The 27,487-nt window shown below is 34.8% G+C and overlaps 1 protein-coding gene across 3 annotated transcripts; it reads left to right on the top strand.

Annotated features, from left to right (window-relative positions):
• The first annotated feature begins 1,639 nt into the window (after window positions 1-1,639).
• LOC131030389 (protein transport protein Sec61 subunit gamma) lies at window positions 1,640-27,149 on the top strand. Of its 3 annotated transcripts, none has more exons than XM_057961187.2 (6): window positions 1,640-1,797; window positions 1,899-1,959; window positions 3,631-3,735; window positions 23,840-23,937; window positions 24,044-24,159; window positions 26,775-27,149. In XM_057961187.2, the coding sequence occupies exons 4-5, from the start codon at window positions 23,844-23,846 to the stop codon at window positions 24,157-24,159; spliced, it is 210 nt and encodes a 69-aa protein (XP_057817170.1). In that variant the 5' UTR covers window positions 1,640-1,797; window positions 1,899-1,959; window positions 3,631-3,735; window positions 23,840-23,843; the 3' UTR covers window positions 26,775-27,149. The 3 variants fall into 3 exon arrangements, with proteins under 3 accessions (XP_057817170.1, XP_057817171.1, XP_057817169.1); XM_057961188.2 differs by having other exon boundaries at window positions 3,631-3,855; XM_057961186.2 differs by lacking the exon at window positions 3,631-3,735 and having other exon boundaries at window positions 1,641-1,797.
• The last annotated feature ends 338 nt before the right edge of the window (window positions 27,150-27,487 follow it).

The following is a 27,487-nucleotide window of genomic DNA, read 5'->3' as shown; positions in this document are numbered from 1 at the left end:
TAGGAGACATTTGATTTATTTAATAGAAGAAAATGATCAAATTTAATTAACTAAATGATTTTTGATTGTCAAATAATTAATTAAAGGAGAACTATAGCATAATTAATAAGATTAATTAGCTAGAAGGAGTGAACACTAATTAATTAAATAATACATAATTATTTAATTAAGGGCACACTTAGGATAGCCAAATTCAATTAAATAAATTAATCAAATTTAGGTGTCTACAATTGCTATGCTCATATCCCTATAGTGTGTATTGCATTATAAGTAGTTGACTTGTGGCTACCTTAACTCTTAAATAAGTTGCATAATCATTATTATAATCATATTTATGTATTTACATAATCTTAGGAGTTATATTTAAGTATCTAAGTTGGCCTAGGTGATATCCAAGGCATAAATATGATATATAGGAGGTATAGGTTAGTTATTATCATCATCACGAGCATGGAGTTTTAATTGAAGACTATTGGAGGTATCCCCCTTGAAGTGGATTAGGAGGTTGACCCCTCAAAGGCGCATATTATTCTCGAGTATTTGCAACACATTTCCATTTATATTCATCTTATGCAAGTCATTTCATTACAAGTGGTATTAGAGCATGATCTTGGCACTGTGAAGGTAAGTCATTTCTTCAATTTTGGAGGTCATTTTCAAACTCACATATCTTTCAAATTTAGGTGATTTTTTCTCTGATTTTTAAAGGGTTTTTCAATAACGTATTGAAGCATCTTTAGTCCAATAAAATATGTATTTAGGTCATCATATTGTTCATTTTGTTCAATTTTAATGCCTATTAAGACATACCTTTAGGAACAAAGCTCAAATAGTAAGATATATTATTCACTCATACAATTAGCTTTTAAGTGTCCCAAGTTTGTTGATGAAGGTTTATTTACCTTCTTAGAGACACCCCTTGGCATTGAGTGTGGAGAAAAGATCTAGGATTTGGGGAAACTATTTTGAGGCATAATAGGATGATCCTTAATGATGCACTAAAATAATCATTCGTAATTCGTCATGGCTTTATTTTGCATTAATCATTTCATTTTCATTAACTCTTACATCAATAAATATCAAACCCTAATTCTTGCACTCAATACATTACTAAGATATTTATTTCACTTTTTCCCATTACATCAAGTCCCAAGATTTCATTGTCATTATATTACATTGTTAGCTACTTATGCAACAATTGCTCATGGTCTTTGGTGTGTCTTGTAACTCTTAAGAAAATCATTAAATTGATTAACACAAGTTATTAAGACATAAGGTCGAAAGCTTTTCAACTTCCTATCCATACCATAGCAAGATCTAATAATATTTTCAACATCACTAGATTTCTCATCGTACAATTTTTTAGGTTAGTGTTACACTTCAGAATTTTAAGGTTGCTCATATGCCCTTGATCCATACCTTCACATAATTCTAGATTTCAACTTACACATATATCTTGATCTTTTATTTTTACATTCAAATTTAGATTTTTGATATTAATTCTCAATCACAATTAGATCAATCTCTATCTTTATTTTAATCATTTGTATTTCGATCTAATTTAAATTTAAATATCCAAACTAAACCTCTATATTTAAATTAATATTATTACACTATTACATTTAATTAACTTACGGGTATTTCAATTCTGCACTGGGCTTACGCGTGTTAGGGTTAACCTTTACACCTACATACATTTCACATTTGAGTTGTCGATTTCCCGTGGAGTGGAGAGGTGAAAGAAATCTTTTGAGATCAAGCAACTCCAATTTAATCCAAAGCTCCAAGTTTGTACAGGTTTGTACTGGTTCAATAAGAATTCTGTTGTGTGTGTTCCCATAATTTTTTGGCTTGATGTTATGAACATGTGCTGCTGTTGCCGTTGATTGTGTTAGCAGAGGTTTTCGAATCCCTGGAAGCAGAGGGCGGAAGATAGAGCAGTGGTCGTCCGTCGCTCGAGTATGTTAATATTTGGTTTTTGTTCTTTTTCCTTTTCATAATCATATCAGAGCCATAACTCGTGTGAATCAACTAACATCTCTGATTTCTCTGGGTAAGCAAATGTAATAAATTAATTTTTTTCTCATGTAATCAACACTTAATCACTGTTTTCAAACAAGACAAGATAAAACCTAGCAGATTATCCCATATTGGGATCGATTTGTCCTTTAATACAGAGTTTTTTTCGCTTGAAGATTACAAATAAATAAGGGTTTCTACGAGCAAAACAGGTCGAAAATTGTACTCAAAACTGATGGTTTGCCGTAGTCGAAAGTGATGGCGAGATTTACACACAGAATTTGTTTAGGTGCGATTACCGTTACCCATGGATTTTAGGCAAGGGTCCCATGAGGGGTTCAAGCTCTATTTTGAGGAAGAGGTGGTCCCATGAATTAAAAAAAAATTGTGCTGGGATTATTTGGAATCTTTAAAAAAAAATAGAAGCCCCTAATTTTAGAGTGGCCACCAGCTTAGTGATGTTATCCCACTTATCAAATATCTAAATTTAGTTTCTATTCAAAATTAGTTTTGGGAAGGAAATGAATAATTTTTACTTGTTTTTATTTTTATTATGCACATAGTATAGAATACAAGATATTATATTCATGAGACCACCAGCTTTCTTAAATCGTTTTACTTAAATTTTTAAGCTGAACGACATTACAAAATTCATGGGACTAACAGCTTTAAAATTTTCCTAGAAAATCTCAGCAGCTCCAGCTCTATTTTTTTAGGAAGCCCCCTCCATGGGACTCTCCCCTACTTTGTACCTCATCCTAAACCAATGATGGAAATTTGAAATCAGTACATCGTACATCGTTTTAAAAGTAATTTTATTATTTTAATAATTGCCCAATGCAGGAATACTTCCATTTTGTGATTGTGCCTACAAAACTGACCAATCACTAGACAATTATTATTAACTAAACTCAATCGGTGACCATAATCATGATGAGCCAACCCAAATATCTTAATAATTGCCCACTGCAGGAATACTTCCATTTTGTGATTGTGCCTACAAAACTGACCAATCACAATACAAATATTATTAACTAAACCCAAACGGTGACCATAATCATGACGAGCCAACCCAAATTACAATAAGGCTTGCTCGACGAAATATTTATAAGGTTTTCAGTCTAAAAAAGTCGTTCTTGTTAAGGAAAAAGGTCTGTCTAGGTGTACATCCCAACCGCTATAGAATTAATATCCATGCTTAGCAAAACAAGTCAGCGTAGTCTATATTTTTGGAGGCTTCATCCTTTCAAATCGCATTGATCCCTCTGCACCTTCACTTGCTTAACGTTTCTGTTGCAAAAGTGACCTTTGTAACCATTGTAGCAGATGTCTGTAAAAAATCACGAGATATTGTGATTCATTGGATCCTGGCCCTGAGACTGATATTTTCTTCAAAAAATTGCTATATTATCCCAAAAAAATTGATGACTTACATTTGAATGTGCATTTCTTGATTTTTTCCAAATATTTTGGTTGACATTTTCCTGATATTTCCTGGTTTTTTCAAGTTTTGTGATTTTATTGGAGATTTTTTCTGCTTAAAAACTCATTGACTTGTAGTTGTGCTAAACTGGCAATTTCAACATTACTGGTCCTTTGTACATGGTGCAGATGGCTGTAGTGGAGGATTATTTGGTGTGGCAATGCTGCTGAAGATGCTTCGAGGCTAACTCGCTTGTTGGCAAGGACGCAGTTGGGGGGCACTGCATTGCCCTGGTTCTGGCTCTGCATTTCCATAAAATACAAGCTGCCTTGCCTCAATACAACTCACCTTGTGTCAATTTTGAATTCCCTCACCTGACTTTGTGAAATCCAAGACAAATAATTTCATGCCAAGTAGCCACACTTTTCTGTTAAATTTGGTGATCAGATTATATAGATAAAAATTCACGCTAGACTTTAATGAACAATTTGAATTGCAGTAGGATTGAGGACTGCTGTACAATTATTTCTTCTTAATTGATCTTACTTCTATATCAATTAATGTCCTTTGATAATGAGAACACGCTGCTGAAGAATGAACTCACTCTTGCTATAGAAGAACACGAATTGTTGCTTATTGGACTGCTGTAGGATAAGATATATCTGATCTGCTTAATGTATGAATGTATTCGATCTGCTTATGTCTATTAATAATTTGATCTGCTTGTGACTTCTAATTCGATCTCTTGGAAGAGTGAAGGAACGGGTCTATATACCCATTCAAGGGTGGCGCCAAGCAACATGACTTATACACAAGTCGGTTCATCTTTAATCAACACGTCTTCTCAAGGGATTGACCAATGTTAACTAACACGTCTCCCAAGGTGGTAGTTATAACTAGTTAATATACATTTGCAACCAGTTTTCATAAAGTCACTAAACTAAGAACATAAGAAATAGCCAAGAACGTGAGATTTAAATCGGAGAACATAAATGTCTAAGGCCGATAGGCCACCGGGCATTTATGTCGGTCTGAAGGATCCGACAGACGCTACATACATCAACATTTTCTTCCCTTAAATAAACATCTTTGTTAAAAGATAAGCGATGTTAGTTTCCATTTATTTGATTTATTTTCCTATCATGCCTCTATATTGTCATCATGTTTCACGAAATAAATGAAAATCAAACCTTTATGAAGGTGGAGTGAATGTTATCATTTCCATAATATATTATTTATTAAAATAAAAGATATAAAATAGAAAGAGATTTTCCATGTTGAGAAATAGGGTAAACTATTATAGTGAATGTTTGAGTGAATTGTGAAAAAATGTAATTAAAAAATTAAGGCTAGATGTGATTAGCCATTAGATTAAAATGGAGAAGCATGTAGGAACATACATTAACATATTAAAATTAGCAAACACTCATAGTAATGAATGTACGAGGAGAAACCCTTTTGGGAAAAAAGTCCATTGCCAAAGAGACATCAAGCTTTTATTAATCAAGAATAATTTTTTACATCAATATAATCTACTCAATTCCTTAGTTTGATAGTATTTTGGTAGCATAATAGTTCTTAATTGAGGAAAGAAAACCACAATTAGTTTACCACAACCACTTGCACCAAAGTTGCGGTCTATGGAAAAAACCCATGTCCTCGTGTGCAATTGTTACATCCACTTGCAATTCATCCTTGATCTCATTACTTTGTTGGGCACAAATTCCCAAGTTTAGTACTCCACTATGGAGTGTCCAATTAATGTAGATACCATCCGTCCTAACAAGATGCCCCACTTCCACAAATATAACTCCCAAGCACTCTGGGGGGAGATGCACAATATGACGGCGATTGTGTAACTCCCTTTGTTGACCTTTTTGGAGTAGCCATCCTTTTTCAATATCATTACGACAATATCTAAAGTATCCAAAATAACAATAATAATAACTGAATCTCTCAACAACCTCCATGGGCATCCAAGTATCTCATTCCAGGATTCTTGGAAATACAAACATTACACAAATAGTTTCAAGGTTAATATCACTTAATCCTATATTTCTCCCAAATGATAGTTACTCTACAATAACATAACAAGAAGTGTAAAATGACTCAAGAATAGGACAAGTCCCATAGCCTTCCTGCATTAACTTACCCATGCCAAATATTGTAAGGGAATCTTAAACATTATCAAGAGCATCCATGTTCTCAATCAAGACCTTAATACTCTTAACCATCTTGCAAACAAAGTGATGCTGCACATCTATATGACAAGAATGATCATGGCACATGGGATTCTTTGCCAAACAAATAGCATTTTTATTGTTACAATTGTACCCTTTAAATAAAAATAACACTTGATACAACCTATGTAACCAAATTGCCTTCATATAGGCATGGGTAGCAGCCTTGTGCTCTGCTTTTGTTGTAGATAAAGCAACTATGGGTTGCCTCTTACTTGTTCAACTAACAACTCATCCAAATAGAGAAAACAAAGCCGCTTATGGGTCCCTTGCTCTTCAAATCACTTTGAGTCAACAAAGCCCTATATGTCCGACAGCTTGCCCACATCATTAGTTCCATGATAAATAAATAGTTATCTAAAGTTATTTGCAAATATCTAGATACTCTCATAACATAATTTTAATGTTCTCTATTAGGGCTAGACATAAATATGCTAAAAACTTCCATTATTTGGGCAATATCCAGTTTAGTACAAACCATTGCATACATTAGGCTACGAACAACGCTAGTGTAAGGAACATTAACTTATTTTCAAAATCATCACTTGACTTAGAGTTAGGACATTGACTTAATGGAAGCCTAGTGCCTATAGGTAAAACAATTTTGACTAGTTTATAGTCTACATACCAAACCATTGCAAAATTGTCTTAACATACTTTGACTGAGCCAAAGCTTTCTAATAACCTAATCTCTATTGAATTCCATATTCAAATTAAATCTCTCAATCCATAAGTCCTTTGTGTCAAATGCACGAAAGAGTTGAGTTTTGAGCTATCTAATTATTGCCTTGTTGTTTCCAATAAACAAGATATCAACATACAAGGCAACAATTAGCAACTAATCATCAACCATTTTGAAATCTATACAACAATCTTCCTTGCTTCTAACCAAACACAATTTCAATGCAAAAGCATTGAACTTTTAATACCACATAGTGGGAGTGTACTCTCAACCATACAATGATCATTCAAACTAGCAAACCAAGTTTTCTAGCAAACCAAGTTTTCTAGCAAACCAAGTTTTCTTTTTCTTTCACTAAAAAGTCATCAAGCTATTGCATATAAATTTCTTCTTCAAGGTCCCCATGCCAAAATGAATTCTTAACATCCATTTGTTGTACTTTAATTTATAAATTGTAACTATAGAAAAGGGAATTTGACAAAGGTTAGTTTAGCCACAATAGAAAATATATCACCAAAATAAGTTTCCTCTCTTTAGGAGTACCCTTTTGCCACCAATCTTGCAATGTTCCAACTTACCTTTTTTTGCAACTATCTTTTGTAAATACTCCCTTGCATTCAATGGGCTTCCTTATTTTTGACAAACTCACAAGATCCTAGGTTCACATCTATCCAAGGCCACCATCTCCTTCTGCATGACTTTCATTCAAGATTCATGCTCTTTCAAAGAAAGAGCTTCCCTAATAGATCTAGGAGCTTCCCTAATAGATCTAGGTTTGTCATGAATATAAAATGAAATAAATATACAACAAATATTTGGTGGTCTATACTTGTCTATTGAGTTTAGTTTTCTTGTGGATCTCCTCAAGGGTGGTTTAAGAGACTATTTATTCTTTTGCATGCTCATGCACATGAGAACTCTCCATTCTTAGATCCATCCTATTGTTATTCAACATGTGCATCATTGTACTTCTCAAACATTGTCTCAGAGTGCACTCTTCCTTTTTTTGTTGGCTGTCCTAGATTAGAAAATACTATTAAGTTTCTTGAGAACTACATCCTTAGAATAACAAATTTTTCAAGGTTAGAGACTTCCAAAATTTATAACCCTTGTGCACACCATAGTTGGACTACTCGCGACTCGGCTTGACCCGCCAAGCCCCTAAGAAAAAAACTCGGGAAAAACTTGGCAACGTAAAAACACGCTTAATTTTAATAAAAAATGCATTTTTTTTGCAAAATTTAATGAGAAGATGCATCCAATGAGTCAATAAATGATAACACAAAAGAAACAAGCTGATTCTAGATATATTTAAATGCAAAGTGTCTACAAAATCGCATCCTCATGAGGAATGCTGATGGCTGGAAGCAAAATAGTAAATAGTTTTTGTAAAACCAAAAGTAAATACATCATTACAAATTACAATTACAACTTCCTCTTCCCAACTCTAACTAAAACTATTTACTATTCCTCTTCCTCTTCCCAGTGGAGATCTTCCCAATTCTGAGGGTGAGAAAAAGAGGGGTAGAGAGATAGGTCTAGATCTTGGTGGAGATCTACAAACATGCAATATTTGAAATTTCATCATTCATACTGATAGTTTCAAACTTTCAACTCTAAAATGTATAATACCAAGATTTCTTCAATGCTAATTTTGTTGTTATATGGAGCCTAATCAGACTCGGAGGTTAAATTTTCCCTACTTCCATCAGCGCAGTTTCCCCCTATATTTTTTGACGGGGGTTTGGGGGTAGCGCCCCCAAGTTGGGGTCAAGGGGCAGCGCAAGTATAAGAAAGGAAAAAGACATATTGAAATGCCACTTATAGTTAAATGTTATATTTCATGTGTATATTCTGATGAAGAGAATGAAACTGACCTGAAAAAACAAAAAAAATGATAATTTTTTGACATGTTTGGGCCTCTTTTTTTAGTCTAGTCGAGTTTTTTAAAGAAACTCGCCGACGGCGATTACTCGGTGAGTTTTTTGCAAAAACTCGGCGAGTTTTTGCTGCGAGTTAAAGTCATAAAAACTCGGCGAGTACTCTGCGAGTGTGCCATCTATGGTGCACACCATATCCAATGAATATAGACTTTTGAGCCTTGGGATCCAACTTAGATCATTTTTTTTTGACAAATGAATGAAAACCTTGCAACTAAAAACTCTTAGATGTGAAATAAAGGGTTTCTTACTTGTCCACACATCAACCATAATTGAACAAGGAGATTTGTTTACCAAGTAGCCCCAAAACACCCATCCAACTACGCACTACTCAGCATACTTGTTGCTTTGTCCATTAATATTTGGTTCATCCATTCTACAACACCGTTTGGCCGCAGTGTATAAAGGGTAGTTTTCTACTGCACAATAGCTACATGTTTGTAGTGATCATCAAATTCCCTTGAGCACTATTTATCTGCATTATCAGATCTCAATGCCTTTATGTTTTTATTTGATTGTTTCTCAACTAAGCTTTAAAATGCTTAAGTTATAGAAACTTTAGATTTATGTCTCAGATTAAATCTAGGTAAACTTTGAGTTTTCATCTCTAAATGAAACATAGCATTGAGATATCCAATAGAAAAAGCATCCATAGACCAAAATCATCCAGATGAATAACTTCTCAACAACTCTTAGCTCTAGTATTTCTAGAAGGAAAATTAACTCTATTTTATTTGTCAAACACAATGCTCACAAATATCAAACTCAATAGAATAATTAGAAAAACGATCAACTATATTTTTATCAATTATGGTCTAAAGACTCTTTTCACAAATGTGGTCCAATTCAAGTGTCATAGCATACATGAATTATTAGAAATTTCAGTTTCTTTGACAGAGTTAAAATAAGTAGCACTTTCAAGCTTAAATAGTCTCACTTTGAGATCGCTCTGTCAACACCAAATTCCTCTTGCCATCTTTCAACCATTTTTATCAAAAGTCACATAACTTCAAAATCATTTATCTTATACACGTAAAGTAAATTTCTCACAAGACTTGGAATATGCAATACATCAGTGAGAGCTTTCACTCTCCGTTATTGAAACACAATTTTGCCTTCCTTTTGCCAACAATTCAATGCAAACTATTGCCACCAAGGAACATCTCACCACTTTTATAAGCTTTGTAAAATGTGAACTATTCCATGTGAGGAGTCATGTCGAGTGAGGCATCTAAATCAATAAGCCAAGAATCATCACTATCTACGTTAGTAGAAATAAACGATGCACATCATTATCAAAGGATTTCTCAGTTGAGGAATTGTGGGAGTTCTTGTATTTTCATTACTTTTTCACATGGCAATGCTTTCCACAATTCAACACTTCACTCTACTTTTCTTAGGGGTTTTGGATCATCCCTTTGATTTGGATATATAATTAGAGTTTTTCTATTCCTCCTTTTTGTCTTTATCCTTAGGCCTTCCCTAAGCATGTATTTCATATTTTAAGTCCTTATCCATGAAATTTCTCATATCTTTACAAAGCAAAATAGCAATACTGGCATCCATCTTTGGATTTGTAGTGTGGGAGTATTTTATCCCAACAAATGGCAATTGGATGTTTTAGGGTCCCATGTTCCCTTTTCAGCTTTAGTAGCAAGTCTCCCAAATCCTCATGTCATTTCCTTTGTTGAGCAGCTCAAAAAGGAGTCCAAACTAAATAAAACTCTGGTTTCCTTATGACTGCAATGCTTTTTGGAGAGTTTTCAGTCACCAATAACACTTCCCAACTTCATTGGCACTCTCTCGGCACCTCATGAATCCTATCACAAATATTCCAAACTCCGCGATGCCTTTTTAGGCATAAACACCAATAAAAATTGTTGGTGGCTAGGGTTATATGTTATATAAAGTTCTAACTACTGTAGGAGTTTTCGAAGTGTACTTTGAAACTTGCATGCCTCCTTACAATGGTACAATAGAGCATTCCACAAAGAAATATGTACGGATGATAGCAAAGATGCCACACTCTTATTTTGTGGCCAATTAAACTCCATAAATTTACTTCTATGAAATTTTTAATAGTTCTTGGGATTTAAAAATAGAATATTTGGGCAAACTTCTAAATAGTGATATTTATTGCTTTGTAAATCTTTTCAATAAATTGTTTGAATCACCAATTTAAGCACACTTGTGAATCCTGATAGAATCCACCTATAGATTGGCTAGGAGGGTTTCCGTCCTCGAAACCATTCCGTCGTAGCGTTTCCATCCTAGGTTGAAGATGAATAGTTGCTCTCTTCTCCAAAATCGGGGTTTGTAAAATTGAAACGCCAAGAGTACATTTTCCTCTTCACTTCTCTTTATATACCTTTTTAGGACCATAACTTTTTAATTTCTCATCTGAAGTGACCTTTTAAATTTTTAATTCAACTTTACTTTTGAGCCCAAAAATAAGTCACTTTTATGTCTCCATATAACAACCCCTATTTAATTAATTAAATATAAGTCGTCTTCTAATTTTTCCCATAAAGACAACTTAAATATTTATTTATTTAATAATTTAATTATTTTTGCACAACAACCAAAGTTACAGAAATTTTTTAAAATAGCTCAAAATATGAAATTTGACACACCACCAATACCCTAAGCGCATAGGAAATCAATCTATGTGCAAGTTGGTGCTCTCTCAAAATGACATACTTCAAGAAATGTGGAGTGCTCACAAAATGTTTGATCTGCGCGCGAACAGTACCATTGTACTCATTTTGGTTCAAGGAACTTTTTGCCACTGTTAGAATACTTTTTCAATAATGCTGGTGCTCTTCAAGAAAGTTGGGGGTTTCCAAGGAAGGATATTGGACATCACATTGTATGGGTTCTTGTGTCTTTTCTTGCAACTTTCTCCAATCTTCACTAGACATATTTGTAGGCTTTCCTTCTATTGATACCCTTCTTTCAAGAGATCTTTTATTTTTAGTTTACACAACTCATACCTAGAGCCATTGGATTTCTCAATTTCTGAACAAGAAGTGTTACCCATAGCTTCAACCACGCAAAATATGCAAAATCACCAGTGTTACCCGGAAACGCATTTCCACCCTAAAGGCACACGTTCCGGAAATGGAAATGGTTTTGGGGATGGGGGGATGGCCGGAAAAGTTTCCAAGCCATCCTGGAAACTTGGAAATGGTCAACGATTTTGTCGGAGACCGTTGACCGTCCCCGGGATGGCTTGGCCGTACCCCGACCGTCCTACGATAAATTTAATAATAAATATCGCTGCAATGAAAGAAGATATCTGCAAATATTTTATTTTAAAAATTTAATGAAAGCGATTTAATGATAGTGATACTTTTCATTGTTTAAATGAATATATCTATGAATGTATGAAATTGAAATTTGAACTCTCATTTGATTCATTTGATCATGATGCTATCCTATGTTCTTAACGATCTTATTCTATGATGATTTGATGAATGATCATTGATTCAATGATTTTAGATTTAGAATCTAGATTCTGATTTATAAATGTTATTATGTTGCTATGATGAATGTTTACTGTGTTACAATGTTATATATATATATATATATATATATATATATATATATATAGCTGTCCCCTGCCGTCAACGATTTTCTATGTTACCCCGAGTTCCTGGGACGATTTTTTTTTCCCTGAAGCTTTGATACCCAATGTTGAGAAATAAGGTAAACCTAGTATAGTGAACAAATCTGATCAACCAATTAAAGTAGCATATGATTAACCATTAAATTAACATAGAGAAGCATGTAGGAACATATTCAAGCAGATTATAATCAACAAACATTAATAACACTAGATGTACGCAGATAAATCTCTTTGAGAAAGAACTCCACCTCCAAAGAGACACTGAGTTTGTTTTAATCAAGAATAATTTATTTCATCAATACAATCCACTCAACTCCTTAGTTTGACAGCATTTCAGCAGCATAACTTTACTCAACCTGCAAAAGACTCTTGCAACCTCTATTCAATGCATTCAATTTATAGAGAAATGAGGAGTGAAAACCACAAGTAGTTTCCCAAAACAGTAGTCACCAAGATGATGGTTTATGGCACACCCTCATGTGTAATATAAAAGAACTCAAGATAGATATTCTTTCACAATGGCATCTTTGACCTCATTAATCCATTGTGCACATATCTTAAAGTCTAGCACACTACTAGGGAGTGGCCAACATATGTGGACCCCAATCATTATAACAATATACTTCACTTCCATAAATGCAACTCCCAAGTGCTCCATGAGGGAGATGCTCAATTTAATTTATGACAACAATCATATAACTCTCATTGCTAACCTTTTTGAGTAACCTCTCATATTCAATCCGATTACAACAATATCCCAAGTATCCTATAATAACAATAAAATAATCTCCCAAGAACTTACATGGGCAGCTAAGTACCCCATTCCCAGATTGTTTGAAATACAAACATTGCACAGAATTGCAAATTAATATCACCTAATCCTATCATTCCCTTCAAATGCATCAGATATACTTGAAAAAAAGGAGAAAGTTTCTGCATTTTTTCGGTTTCCCGATATTATCTGAAGAAATTGAAAATATCGTTATCTTTTAGTTTGCTGGGATAATCCCCACGTTGCAAGTTGCACAACAGTTCAGTATTCTACATTGTGTAACCTCTTGTAAGACTGCCTTCACTATTTTGCTTAGTTCTCCAAACCAAACATCTTGATTGTCAATATTGCATCTATCAAGTGTGCCATCTTTTTATGCCATAACTTGCCTACAGGTCATCTTTATCATGTATATAAAGACTTGTCGTTAGATCATCGCATTGCTAGCTAACTTCCGTCTCTGTAAGCAATCTTTATTAACCTCAGAAGGCTCACACAGTTATCATCTCTGCCATTATATTTGACGATGATGTAATTAGCCATAACTCCTGTCTACCTTATGAAGCTATCAGGAGGGAGATGAAGTAGTTTAAGTTTCTCTTTCAGTCTGAGAGTCATTGTGAGTGAAAGGTTATGTGGCAAGAGATTTTTGCTTTCTATTACGATGTAGGATATACTTTAGTGTTACAAATTACTTTGATTTGATTCATTACTTGGTAGAAGATGGCCAATATTATAAATATTGACTGTTTCTCTTACAGACCTTCATTTAATACACATTTTTATGGGTGGAGGGTATCTCTCGGATTAATAATGCCACTGTTTCTATTTGCCTATTTTAACACACATTTCACAGTTATCTTCCTCTGCATTATTCTACTTGCAGCTTTGTATCTTTTAGGTCCCCTGCCATTTTTTCTTTCTCCCTGATGGAATGTCTTTTAAGTTGTTTTTTCTTGGTCTGCGGTCTGTGCTATTCAAAACTTTAACTTAAAGTTGGTGGCATAATGGTACATGTAAGGGTATTGTCAAATTGGGACTGTAAACATCTCTACCTACTATATTTTTGACATTCAGTAAAAAAAAAAACTGTATTTTCTCACTGGTTTCTCTTTTCCCATTTTCATTGAAAGAGTCCTTTTTCTGAGCTCAAAGCCAAAGTGGCTTTCTACTAGAGATTAACTAGTCAAACATTTATTGGGCCAGCACATATATGATAAATCGTCTCCATTGTAAGAAAAATTTCATTGAAGACCCAGTCTAACCTTTTCTAACTGTCAATTTTACCTATCAGATATAACAGAATTCAATGTAAACTGAAAATGTAATGAAAAACACAATGCACATAAACACAACGCAGCAATGCCCTGGGAAAACCTCCCTCTCGGAGGTGAAAAACCCAGCCTTAAAATCCAATTATATTATATCAAATATGAAGGCAATTACAAGACATGAAACTTATCTCCAATATCAGATCAGTTTGCTGCCAAAACAGTCTTCAATTAATTCGCTTGACCGAGATGTATCAAATCTGCTTTGCTGTCTTGGAGATGTGATGCTTTGATATGTAGAAGGAATTCGCTTGTATGGAGATGATTGCTGGCCTTCCAGAAGTCTGTCTCAGACTTAAGATAACTCTTGCAGACTCGGCAACATGTATATCAGACCAGCCAATGGAGAGAGACGAGCGCTGACCTTCAAGAAGATGAATAAGCTTGAGATAACAATTTCGCTGACTTGACGCTCATTACAAATTCGCTGACTTAATTGATGTAATTCGCATGATGTGATTGTATGTAATGCCATGCAAATGACTTGTATATATACTTGACTTTTAGGTGTCAAGATGTAAGTTGGCTTCTTTATGAATTTCATAATAATATTGTATAGACCGCTCAAATTGGTCTTGACTAATAAGGACGTTATTGCTTGTTTGTCTTTTACTGCCCATTTGGGGTTCACATTAAGTTATACATGTTATGTTTGGGTCCTAGCCCAATTATAATAAATCGCACAAGTTGTTTACAATTTTGATTGCCATTTGGCAACATTAAAATTTTAATCCGAACTAGCTATTATTTCAACACTCCCTCTTAGCTAGGGAGGATTCTAGCAAATAGTGTAATCATGCATCATAGTTTCATCTTACATTGCCTGCAGAGGATGAAAGTAACCTGCAAGAAAACAACAAAACTTTCCATCTTGCTTTGCCCGCAGAGGATGGATCCACCTTGCATTGCCCGCAGAGGGTGGAAGAGGTCTTTCGCCTCAACCTTCTCCCAGAGAAGGAAATACTGTCACCTTGCATTGCCCGCAGAGGGTGACTCCACCATGCATTGCCCGCAGAGGGTGGAAGATGCAACTTAATGCATCCCTGAGACTGAGACTCCCTCTCAGTCATAGCTGGATTCTCCACAATTCCAAGCCTATATCTGAAGTATTCAAACTTCACACGAGCAAGGGGCTTGGTGAGAATGTCTGCAACCTGCTCATTAGTGCTGACATATTTCAGTTGTAAGGCACCTCTTTGTACCATATCATGAACATTGTGATAGTGAGTTTCCACATGTTTTGATCTGTCATGAAACACATGATTAGCAAACATTTTAATACAACTTTGATTATCACAATGAATAACTATGGGTTCCCAAGGTTGTCCAAACAACCTAGCAAGAAGCTTTCGAAGCCACACTGCTTCTCTCAATGCAACATTCGATGCAATATACTCAGCTTCTGCAGTATTCAAGGCTACCGAGGACTGTTTCCCGTTGGCCCAAGAAATCATAGCATAACCCAAACTGAAACAGATACCTGAAGTGCTCTTCCTATCGGTAACACTTCTTGCCCAATCAAAATCTGAGTAGCCTTCCAAGGTAACGGTAGTGTTGATTGGATACTTTAGCCCATAGCCAACAGTTCCATGCAAGTATCTCAAAATATGTTTGGCTGCATCAAGGTGAACATGCTTTGGCTTGTTCATAAACTGGACGAGTGCATTCACTGCATAACAAATGTCTGGTCTAGTGTTAACTAGATATATCATTGATCCAATCAACTGCCTGTACTCAGAAGGATCTGCAATGTTAGAGTTAGCTGCATATAAACTCAATTTCTTCAAGTTAGTTTCCAGAGGAGTAGACATAGGTTTGCAATCCAACATTCCAAATCTCTTCAAAATATCAACAGTATATTTTCCTTGACTTAGAATAATTTCATTAGGTCTTTGTCACACTTCTAACCCTAGAAAGTAATGCATTAGACCTAGATCCTTCATTTCAAATTCAGTAGCTAATTCTTTCTTACACCTAATGATGAGACTATCTTCACCAGTTAGGAATAAATCATCCACATATAAAACCAGAATTAGCATTTCACCATTAAATACTTTAAAGTAAAGGTTAGGATCAACATCATTCTGACAAAACCCTAAACTAACCAAGTACTTATCAATTCTTTCATACCAAGCTCGAGGAGCTTGCTTGAGGCCGTAAAGAGCTTTCTTTAATTTGCATATATGAGATTCTCTATTATGAGTCTCATATCCTTCTGGTTGCTCAATATAGACTTCTTCCTCAATGACGCAATAAAGGAAGGCAGTCTTTACATCCATCGGATGTAACTTCCAACCCTTAGCTGTAGCAATGGCTATAACAGTTCTAATAGAAGTATATCTAGCAACGAGAGCAAATGTTTCTTCATAATCTATGCCTTTCTTTTGAGAAAAACCACGAGCTACAAATCTAGCTTTATATTTCTCTATACTACCATCAACAACGTGTTTAATTTTAAACAACCATTTAGATGAAACAATAGACTTACCTTTAGGTCTAGGTACGATATCCCATACACCATTCTTGATGATGGATTGATACTTTTCGTCCATAGCTAATTTCCATGCTTGCTGGTTCATAGCTTCTTCTATGCTGGATGGTTCAGTCTCAATGATGTTGCACATCATTGCAACATAGTTGGAGAACTTCTGAGGTCTCCTACTTTCTTTGAAAGTGCCACTAGGAGCTGCAAACTTTTCTGCTTCTTGAATTGTGCTCCTAACCCAAAGTGGCCTTTTCTTGCTAATTGCAATATCTCCAGGTCCATTAGTTGGATCCAGAGGCTCAGGAGGATCACCATGCTCAATAGGTTTGGGAGACTCATTCTGAATCTCAGGGTTAGTATCAATATCCATGTTTTGATTATCATTAACTTCTTTATCATCATTGACAAGAGAACCTTTAGATTTCTTAAAAGCAATATTTTCTTCAAACGGAACATCTCTACTTACCTCAATATACCTTTGTCCTGGAATGTAGATACGAAATGCTTTGGAGGATTCACTGTATCCAACAAGGATACCTTTCTTCCCGGATGGCTCTAGCTTAGTTCTCTTTTCCTTTGGCACATGAACATAGATAGGACTTCCAAAAATCCTTAGGTGATTGATATCCGGTTCGACTCCAGTGAAGGCCTCTTCAGGAGTTATGTTCTTCAGGACACGGTGAGGGCATCTGTTCTGAATGTATATTGCAGTCTTGGATGCTTCGGCTCATAAGGAAGTCTGCAGATCCTGATCATGAATCATTGCTTTAGCTGCTTCAACAATGGCTCTATTCTTTCGTTCAACCATACCATTTTGCTGAGGATTGTAGGGAACGCAGAACTCCCTCTTAACTCCTGTCTCTGCACAAAAGTCATTGAAACTACTTGAGGTGTATTCACCTCCATTGTTAGATCTTAACACTTTAACCCTTTTACCAGACATATTTTTAGCTAGCGCTTTAAATTCTTTAAACCTACTTAGCACTTCATCAGATTCTTTAGATTTTAGAAAGTAAATCCAAGTCTTTCTAGAAAAATCATCTATAAATGTTACATAGTATAGAAATCCGCTAGATGAAGGAACAGACATGGGTCCACATAGATCAGAATGAACAAGTGCTAGTTTTTCCTTAGCTCTACTTTCACTTTTATGAAATGGACTCTTGGTGTTCTGATCTAATGCACAACCTTTGCAAGTATCATCATGAAAATAACTAAGTTTCCTTTAAACATCTTTTCAAGTGAGGGAAGTGCCTGAAAGTGAAGGTGGCCAAGCCTTCTATGCCATAGCTTGCTAGATTTGGGAGCTTCATGGATGAGTGCTCGAACAGGATTAGCTGAAAGCTTATACAAACTATCATATCTATTTCTAATAACACGAGCAGATTTAAAACTAGATTTATTAGGCCAGGCAAGTACTTTATCCTCAAAAAATGCTATTTGATAACCTTTATCTTCTAGGGCAGAAATCGAGATTACATTTCTTTTAATTCCAAGAACAAATAAAATATCACTAAGATGCAAGGAGATACCAGATTCCAAATTTAAAGAAATATTGCCAAAACCTCTTACCGAATACTGAGCATCATCACCAATTACCACATGGAGATTGGACTCTTTCTCCATTAAGTCTGAGAGGTGCTCCCGGTATCCCGTGATATGTCTGGATGCACCATTGTCTATCAACCAAGTGTTGCTGTCAGTTGGTACATTGCTAGATAAGGCAGAAATGAAGAGGAAGTCTTCGTTATCCTTCAAATCTGCAACTTCATTCAGGTTCGCTTCTCCTTGCTTGGGCAGATTCTGACATTCTTTAGCATAGTGTCCAAACTTATCGCATCTGAAGCAACGAACACGTGAAAGATCCCTTGGCTTTTTCCTTGAATCGTAAGCAGCAGAAGATTAGAAGTCTCTATCTCTTTTGAAGTTGTTCTTCTTCCAATGATCACCCTTTCTTTTGACATGTTGAGATGCAAGCACATGATGGTCACCTCCATGAGTGCCTTTGAGCATTCTTTTGCAGCTAGGCGAGATTCCTCTTGAATGCAATTAGACCGGAGGTGATCAAAAGAGGGAAATTCAACTCTTCCGCTTATGCTTTGAATAAATGGATCCCAAGAATCAGGGAGACCATTTAATGCAATCATGATAATATCCTTGTCCACTACTTCACTTCCAATGGAGTTGAGCTGGTCCTTCAATTCTGAAATTTTCATGAAGAAGGACATGACTGAATATCCCTTGCTCATCTTGATTTGAAGAAGTTGCTGCCTTAGAGTAAGAGCCCGGCTGATGTTATTGATTTCGAACATTCCTTCTAGGTGTTTGAACATCTCTTTGGCTGAAGGTAACTTGGAGATGACTGGAACAAGATGATCCTTCACTGAATCAATTAGAAACTTCTTTGCTTTAAGAGCATTCTTCTTGAACTGCTGTAACTCATCTAGATCTGAGGGTTCAGACAGATCCTTGTCTTCCACAAAGTGTAACAGCTCAACCTCTTCAAGGGCAAGAAGAACACAAACTTTCCAAGAAGTAAAGTTGAGAGCACCATCAAGTCTGTCCTCAACCTTCAGTCCTGTAACCATCTTGCAAAACTAAAATAGCAAATTGAAAGTGAAGGATAACCGATAATCTGATTACTTTATAATGAACCTAAAGCTCTGATACCATGTTAATTTTACCAATCAGATATAACAGAATTCAATGTAAACTGAAAATGTAATGAAAAACACAATGCACATAAACACAGCACAGCAATACCCTGGGAAAACCTCCCTCTTGGAGGTGAAAAACCCAGCCTTAAAATCCAATTATATTATATCAAATATGAAGGCAATTACAAGACATGAAACTTATTTCCAACATCAGATCAGTTTGCTGCCAAAATAGTCTTCAATCAATTCGCTTGACCGAGATGTATCAAATCTGCTTTGCTGTCTTGGAGATGTGATGCACTGATATGTAAAAGGAATTAGCTTGTATGGAGATGATCGCTGGCCTTCCAGAAGTCTGTCTCAGACTTAAGATAACTCTTGCAGACTTGGCAACATGTATATCAGACCAGCCAATGGAGAGAGATGAGCGCTGACCTTCAAGAAGATGAATAAGCTTGAGATAACAATTTTGCTGACTTGAGGCTCATTACAAATTCGCTGACTTAATTGATGTAATTCACATGATGTAATTGTATGTAATGCCATGCAAGTGACTTGTATATATACTTGATTTTTAGGTGTCAAGATGTAAGTCAGCTTCTTTATGAATTTCATATTAATATTGTATAGAACGCTCAAATAGGTCTTGACTAATAAGGACGTTATTGCTTGTTTGTCTTTTACCGCCCATTTGGGGTTCACATTAAGTTATACATGTTATGTTTGGGTCCTAGCCCAATTACAATAAATCGCACAAGTTGTTTACAATTTTGATTGCCATTTGGCAACATTAAAATTTTAATCAAACATTTATTGGGCCAGCACATATATGATAAATCGTCTCCATTGTAAGAAAAATTTCATTGAAGACCCAGACTAACCTTTTCTAACTAGGGTATTCAGTTACTGTGAAGCATCTTGCAATTTGCTTTTAAGCATTTTCACCCCAGAAGCACACCACAACTCACAGCAGGCAAGTTGTAAGCTTAGTCAATATAATTTATAAGTGACAAAGTGTACACATGAAACTACTTATTCAACTAACTGAAAATCTTCTAGGGACTAAAGGTACCATAAAAAGTCCAAGTGGCACACAGTGGAGAGTCTAACTCTGTTCTGAAAAAATACTAAGCAGTTTTTCTTTAGATGTTTTTTTAAGGATGGCAATATGTTTCATATTCAGTAATTTATTATTACACTAATAGAATTTTGTTTTGAAGTTTATTTTGTTAGTCTTCAGAGATTATTGCATTGATGTTTCTGCATTCTATAATATTGAGATAAATGCTTATGGTCAACAACTGCCTTTTAAAAACAAGACAATTGTTTCCTGTAATTTCTATTGATCTGGCATCAGTTGTAGGATAAGGGGACACTTTTATCTTTTATTTATTTCGCTATCACAACACCAAACCATCAGCTATATTTCTTTCTCCTTGTATATTCAATTGTTATCTTTAGCAATGCAGAAAATCATGCCTGCAGCTCTTCCAGCTGGATTGAGTTTTGTTCAAATATTCTGTACTTGCTGTTTTGGTCTTATGTAGGTCATCTGCTATCGTCTTGTTTTCCTCACTCAATTGTGCTATTTCTTCCCTCATCCTATAACACATTTGGCTTACATTGTGATCAAGCTGTCCATGCTATAGGCCAACAAACAACCAGTTAGGTGGATAAGGGATCAGATACATGAACTGCTTTTTTAATTAAAGATGTAGATGAAATGATGAAAGGGGACCCCTCTAGTTTATGAAAGGCATAAATATCAATTCGTATTAAGCTCTTTTAAAGATAATGATAGAAATGGTGATAGGTGGAACTATATTATTGCATTGAATTAAAAACATGGTTTATGTTTGTATAGAAAACTAATGATAAGATCAAATTTGATGAAACAAAAAAATGTCATACCTTTATTAAAATCCAATGGTGGAGATTCTATAAGCCAGAAACAAGAACATTGGAAACTGATATATACCATTACCATCATATGTTTGGATTGGAATAAGTCCAAATTTAATGAAAGACTGGTTCTTGTAAGCAGCTATGCCAACAAGCATTCATTTACTTGGAGTGAATCCCTGGGCTATATACATGTCTACAACAGTATAGTGTGCACATCCACAAGCTAGGTTACCGGGAGACTCATCTCCGGACCCCTAAGATGCGTCAAGGGTACTGGAACGCGTCTCCGGTACTGGGTTTGTGGGCGGATACGTCTCCAACATCTTGGGATTCTTTTATTGTAGAAATTTATTGATATCTGATATTCTTTGGCAATTATGTTATTGGATGCCAGGGTAATGTAATATTTGAATATGTTGGGCGATTTATTATCTAAGATTCTAAGGGCCACGAAGTATCCCAGATAGCTCACGTCATCTAGCAAGGAGTGCTGGTAATGAAGAAATTGTCAAACAAGAAGTAAAAACATCCAAAACTTTTAAAGATTGCAGAAATATTAATGTTTATGCCTAACAATAAAAGAATAAACCCTCATGATAATCTTCTATGCAGTAGTCGACTTAGGGAACGAACATGCCACACTCCAGCAAGGCTCACAATTCTCCACAAGAAAGCCAATAACATAGCTGCTGATGAATATCATATATCAATAAATTTTTTACAATATCACGTGTAACCATTAATTTTTATTTATTTATTTTTGGTATTATTTCTTACACAATTTTTATTTTTTATTTTTTATGGTATAAACAAAACCATAAAAAATCTGCATATTTTTATTGTATAAAATACGTTATATTAATTAATATTTTTAATATATATTATTTACTATATTATATTTTTAATATTATATTTATTATGTTTTATATATTTAAAATATAATTTTATTATTTTAATTATGGCATCTCCAAGTAACCTTGTCTCCTATTATGAAAAAATAGCTGTATCGGTACTGGTACTAGTCTCTGGAGTACCGAAGTACCCCCGTCTCAATGCAACCTTGTCCACAAGTAAGTCAATTTTTAAAATGTGTTTTGGGTTATCTTCCTATTAATCCAGTTGATAATGAATTGAGAAAAGAAGAAGAAGGAGAAGAACTAGATTTAGATGTAACAAGGGTGGTAAACTCACTGAAATGATAAAAATAAATTCTAAGGTTAAATAATAACTAGAGTATTCCAAAGACAAGCACAAAGGCATGACCAGCATTGTCAAGTGTACACATTTAAGGTTGGAGACAAGATTTGGCTTTACTTGAACACGGGAGATTCCAAAGACAAGCTAGGAACATCGAACCTCTAAGATCTAGATCCATCATAGAGATAGTTGGAGATGATGCTTTACTTGAATATGAGAGATTTCAAAGACAAGCTAGGAACATCAAACCTCTAAGATATAGATCCATCAAAGAGATGGTATGTGTGGTAGTTTTCAATATGAGTGAATAGAAAGCAAGAAAGCTCATACCCATGAAAGTAGTTTTACAAGCTTGTCATAAGCAGTTGAGAGGCTTAGTATGGCAAAAAATTGTAAAGCAAATATGATAATGTTTGGTAAACTCTTGGAAATAACTAATTATTTCTAGGCATCAATCTTACGCTAAAAGGACCCTCGTGATTTTTCTATAATAAGCTGGTCTACACTTGGAACATTCCCTTGTGGATTATACATACTGAATAGTATGATGAAGGTTAGAACCATTGCAAAAGAACAATTATCCCAGGTAATAAGTTCATGACAATTAACAGTATTTTGGAATGAACCTTGGGACAAAAATCTAACGATATCATTCAATCCTCAAACTTTGAAAGATTTAATTGGCTTGGACTTGAAGGTGACTCAAATCGAATTCAACAAACAACACTTAATATTTGAATTTCCAATTCAATTACTGTGTGATACTAATTTTTGTGGTTCAAAGGGTTTCATTAAGGTTGCCACTGTAGGAGTTTGGAAGGCTTTCTCATGAGAAAGATTGGTCCTGTAGATTTACAATGTGAAAATTGAGCATAGATTTGGAGGCAAGCCATTTTCTGGTGTTATTTGATGTATATAGATTGAAAAAATTGTTAATCTGTTAAGGTTATTGTTTCAATTGAGTTTGGATAATGTAATTACCTTAATTTATATCATGGTTAAAAATGAGATGATCTGGTGCAATTTGAATCAAAATTGTCATGCATATAGGTAGATTCTTAAATGGTCCATGCTTCATGAGATCTGAGTATTTTTGGTTGAAGTTAGAGTTTGAATCTTAAATTAATGAGTTTTGTTATTGCAGTGTGCTTCTCACTTGATTTTGTCTCCATTACTTTTAGTTGCAATAGTTCCAGCTCATATTGTGATTTCAAGTACAATAGAGATATTTAGTGACTGGAACGTGGCACTGTTCACCACTTTTGCTCTGGATTTTTGTTTTGATTTTGTATATTTTTAATTAGAGAAATTCTTTGGAATGGGATTAAATAGATCATTAGGACCAAGTTCTAGAAATGGTCTGGGATTCAGTGTTTTGTTTTCTAGAGAGGATTTTATGTGTTTTAATTTTTTAAACATTACTTTGCTTATTGTGAGCTTTTAACATTTAAATTTCTTTTGTTACTGCTCATGGGTTTAGGATAATAGTTTGGATCAAATCCTTATTTTCTTGATTTGCATCTTGTGTTTTTCTGAGAGGATTTAATGTAAAAATTGTAGAATCATGGAGGCTGTAGATACTGTTGTACAACCCTTGAAGGAGTTTGCTAAAGATAGCATCAGACTTGTGAAAAGATGTCACAAGCCAGATCGAAAAGGTAAGAAGGAATGGACTTGTCAGATTTTCTGCTACCATATACACATTAATGTATGTTTCTAAAATTAGAAAACATTTATTGGGTTTGGAATGTGTTTGTTATGCAGAGTTCAGTAAAGTGGCATTCAGGACTGCTATCGGTTTTGTTGTGATGGGCTTTGTTGGGTTCTTTGTGAAATTGATTTTCATTCCAATTAACAACATCATTGTTGGATCTGGCTAGGTAAGAGGTTTTATTCTGAAAAAAATTATGGTTTTAATATGCTAGCGTTTGCATTTTGGTTCTTTCTGGATAAATAAAAATATTAAATGTAATGTTCCCACTTTGAAATAGAATTTAATAATAAATAATAGTAATAATATTAAAATACAAAAGAATAAAAATAAAATTTAATTTAAAATATAAAATATAAAATAATATAATTAAATATAATTAAAATTTAATTAAGTTAATGAATGGTCAAAAGACATGGAAGGAAAAGTTGTGATTCCCTCAAACATGGGATATAAAAGAGAGGAGAACCTCATTTGAGAAGGGGATAGTTGTGGAATCAGAAGTGCAAATCTGATTTAAATAAGAAGTGCAGATCTGATCGTGAAGGTTATGTCCCTTTCAAAGGGCAGATATAATGAAGAGTTGCACTCTTTCAAAGGGTGCTAATGGTGGAAAGGGCATACATGATGAAGAGGTGTGACCTCTCTCTCACATTGAGAGATATAAAGGAAAGGAATCAAAAGCATCCACTGACTTCACCATGGATCAGATCAGATCAGAAGCGTTATTAAGTTACAGGCAGTAACATCTTTGTTCTTGGTGGTATGCATGGGGATGAGCTGAATATGCATGCTTAATATACGGAGCCTGATAATGTTCATATGCAGAATTTAATAGTAATATCAATATAGACTGTAATATGTATGACAGTTTAATAATGCCTTTCTATCACTAACTGTTTGTATGAAGATTAAGTAAATTATATGATGGGAGTCTGTAATAACTTTCAATCTCACCATCCAATTATGGAGGGAGAATACAAGGAAGCAAGAGCACTAGGGTCCAGCAGGTATGCCAACCCCGAGTGTGGGCCAAGAGGCCAAGTTGATGAGGTCCTTGGTGCTCTTGGGCCTCTTGGAGAGGGATAGACTTGAGGCGCCTTGACACTATTGTAATCACTATGCACTAAAATTGTGTTTCAAGGTCAGAATATAAGAGGGTCCCATTAGGGGATATATCATTAAAGTTGACAATTCTTTTTGTTAAGATTCTCTTAATGATGGGACCCTTGGAGGCTGCAATGTGAGTGCAGGCCTGTTATCAGAGGCTTTTTGGTCAACTCCTTTCATTCAATTGCCATTTGGGAGAGGCATACCTCAACTGGAATGGAAACCCAGTGGATATTATGAGATTCTGCCTTACCTGCCAGTGAACTGTAAATGCTTAATAATTTTTTTTGTTCTTTGGCCATAAACCTGCACAAGTGCATGGTTAAATGGTAGATGTATATAAATTGGCCAGCTATCCAGTGACACTATTTTCTTATAATTCTCCTATTTAATTATGGATTGTGTTGGAGGGAGTCTCACGACAACTTGGTTGGTTAGAAAATATCGCTTAAAAGAAGGAAAGCTGCCACAGTAGCTCACATTCAAATCCTTAAAAACTAGTACTCAATATACTGTTTGACCTAAAAGGGATTAAGGATACTAAAGATTCCATTCGAAAAAATCAAAATAATCTGCAAAAAGTGGTAATTTGCATAGTAGGAGTACTGAGGGCAATAACACTGACCAAATTAGTACTTTCATTGTTCATTCGGAACTATGGAATATATAGAAACAGATCATAGTATTAAATACAACATATTTAGAGAGTTTCTAGTGATTTCATTGGTTGGTTCAAGATAGCTTCTTGCTATCTGTGTCCATCGTCACTTCCCTAGGGGTGGGAATGGGAGCATTAAAATCAAATATTCAGCTTAAGCATGTTAACCTTACAAATATTCTATTATTTCTTATAAGGCTTGTTGACATTACGGAGTTGTGCCATTGCAAATAAGAACTTCAAATCCACACCAAAAGGAGGTTAATGATTTTAATTTAATTCATTCCTTCTTGAAAAGATCCACTGCAAGGCTAGTTACTGTCGAGATTCCCACCTTTAGTTTTATTTTGTCTGCCAAGAGTAGCACACTCTTATAAATAGCATCAATAATAATCAGAGTCCCCCTTGATCGGGCATCAGCAGTTCCCTTGACTGGATGAGTCTACAAGAGATCTGCACTAATAGATTGCTTGTTATTTTTTGCTTGTTAAGGTAAATGAGACGAGGGATACCACTGTAGTTGCTAATTACTCTCTTCCTGATGCTTCACTCTAAATGTGTTGATATTATTTGATTTGAACTTTATCTGCATGCTTTAAGTGGTTTTAATGGAGTGAATAATACAACCCTTTAATTTTTGTTTCTTGGATGATGATACAGATAATTACACAAATTTTATTTGCTTACAAAATGAGCTTCTTTCATGTTAAACAGTTTAACTGTTAGTGTGATTTCAAATTTTGAACTTAGGTACAGTTTGGTGCTTGATATGCTAGGCAGTTTTCTTGAATTAGCTCTATTGTTTGAAGCATTGATGAAATTACCAGAAATAAGGCTGCAAGTCAAGAAATTAAATGCAAAAATTGCACTTTTGTAATGCAACTTGAATTTTGTGCGACTGTTATCTTTCTCAGATTAAAGTTTCCTTTGATTTGTATGACACTGAAATGATATAATGTAAACGGACTTTTCCTCATGCTGGAACTTAAATTGTTGACAAATTATATTATTTGCAGGGATTCAAGCAAATGATGATGGGGCCTGGCATGGTCATCCTTGGTTGGACAAGATTGCTTCATGTAGTCTATATTTTATAATGCCAGATTTCTTTTGTTTTCCCCATGTATTCCATCGGTACAATGATTTTTCTCTACTTGTTAGAATGTTAAAGACCATGTAACTAAGATATCTTTGGTTGGTGTTTCACTTGAAACCTCTATAAACATGGTTTATATAGTGATTTCATATAGAGAAATAATGTAAAATGTTTGCTTATTTGTGGTTAGAATATTTTCGAGTGGAATAATTTGCGTACTCTTTTGAGTATTTATGTACTTTTGGCAGATATTTAATCCTTAACAGAGTTATTACAATCAACCTCTTTTCATGCACTGTACTCCATAGTGATTATTTTGTTTTGGTGTGAATGGTTATAAATGTGATGTTTTGTCTTTTATTTCTCTTGCATGCATCATCCACCTTCTATTTGAAGATCTCCAATCTGCACACAATAGGTGTTGAGCTGACATATGAGAATAGCTAATAGATGGCTCACTAATGAGATGGAGTGAATTTTAATGTGTAAGTGCATCTATTTTCGCTTATTCTTTGGCAACTCTTATCCCTTATATGTATTCTTGGACATTTGAGAAGACATTAAAACATGACAACATGTTGAGACATATCTTGCCATTTGGTGAGACTTAATTTGGTATTTTGCCAATTTGCC

This window comes from Cryptomeria japonica, chromosome 7 (assembly GCF_030272615.1).
Source record: "Cryptomeria japonica chromosome 7, Sugi_1.0, whole genome shotgun sequence".
In the NCBI taxonomy this organism is placed as follows: Eukaryota; Viridiplantae; Streptophyta; class Pinopsida; order Cupressales; family Cupressaceae; genus Cryptomeria; species Cryptomeria japonica.
This window is presented reverse-complemented; position numbering and strand designations above follow the sequence as displayed.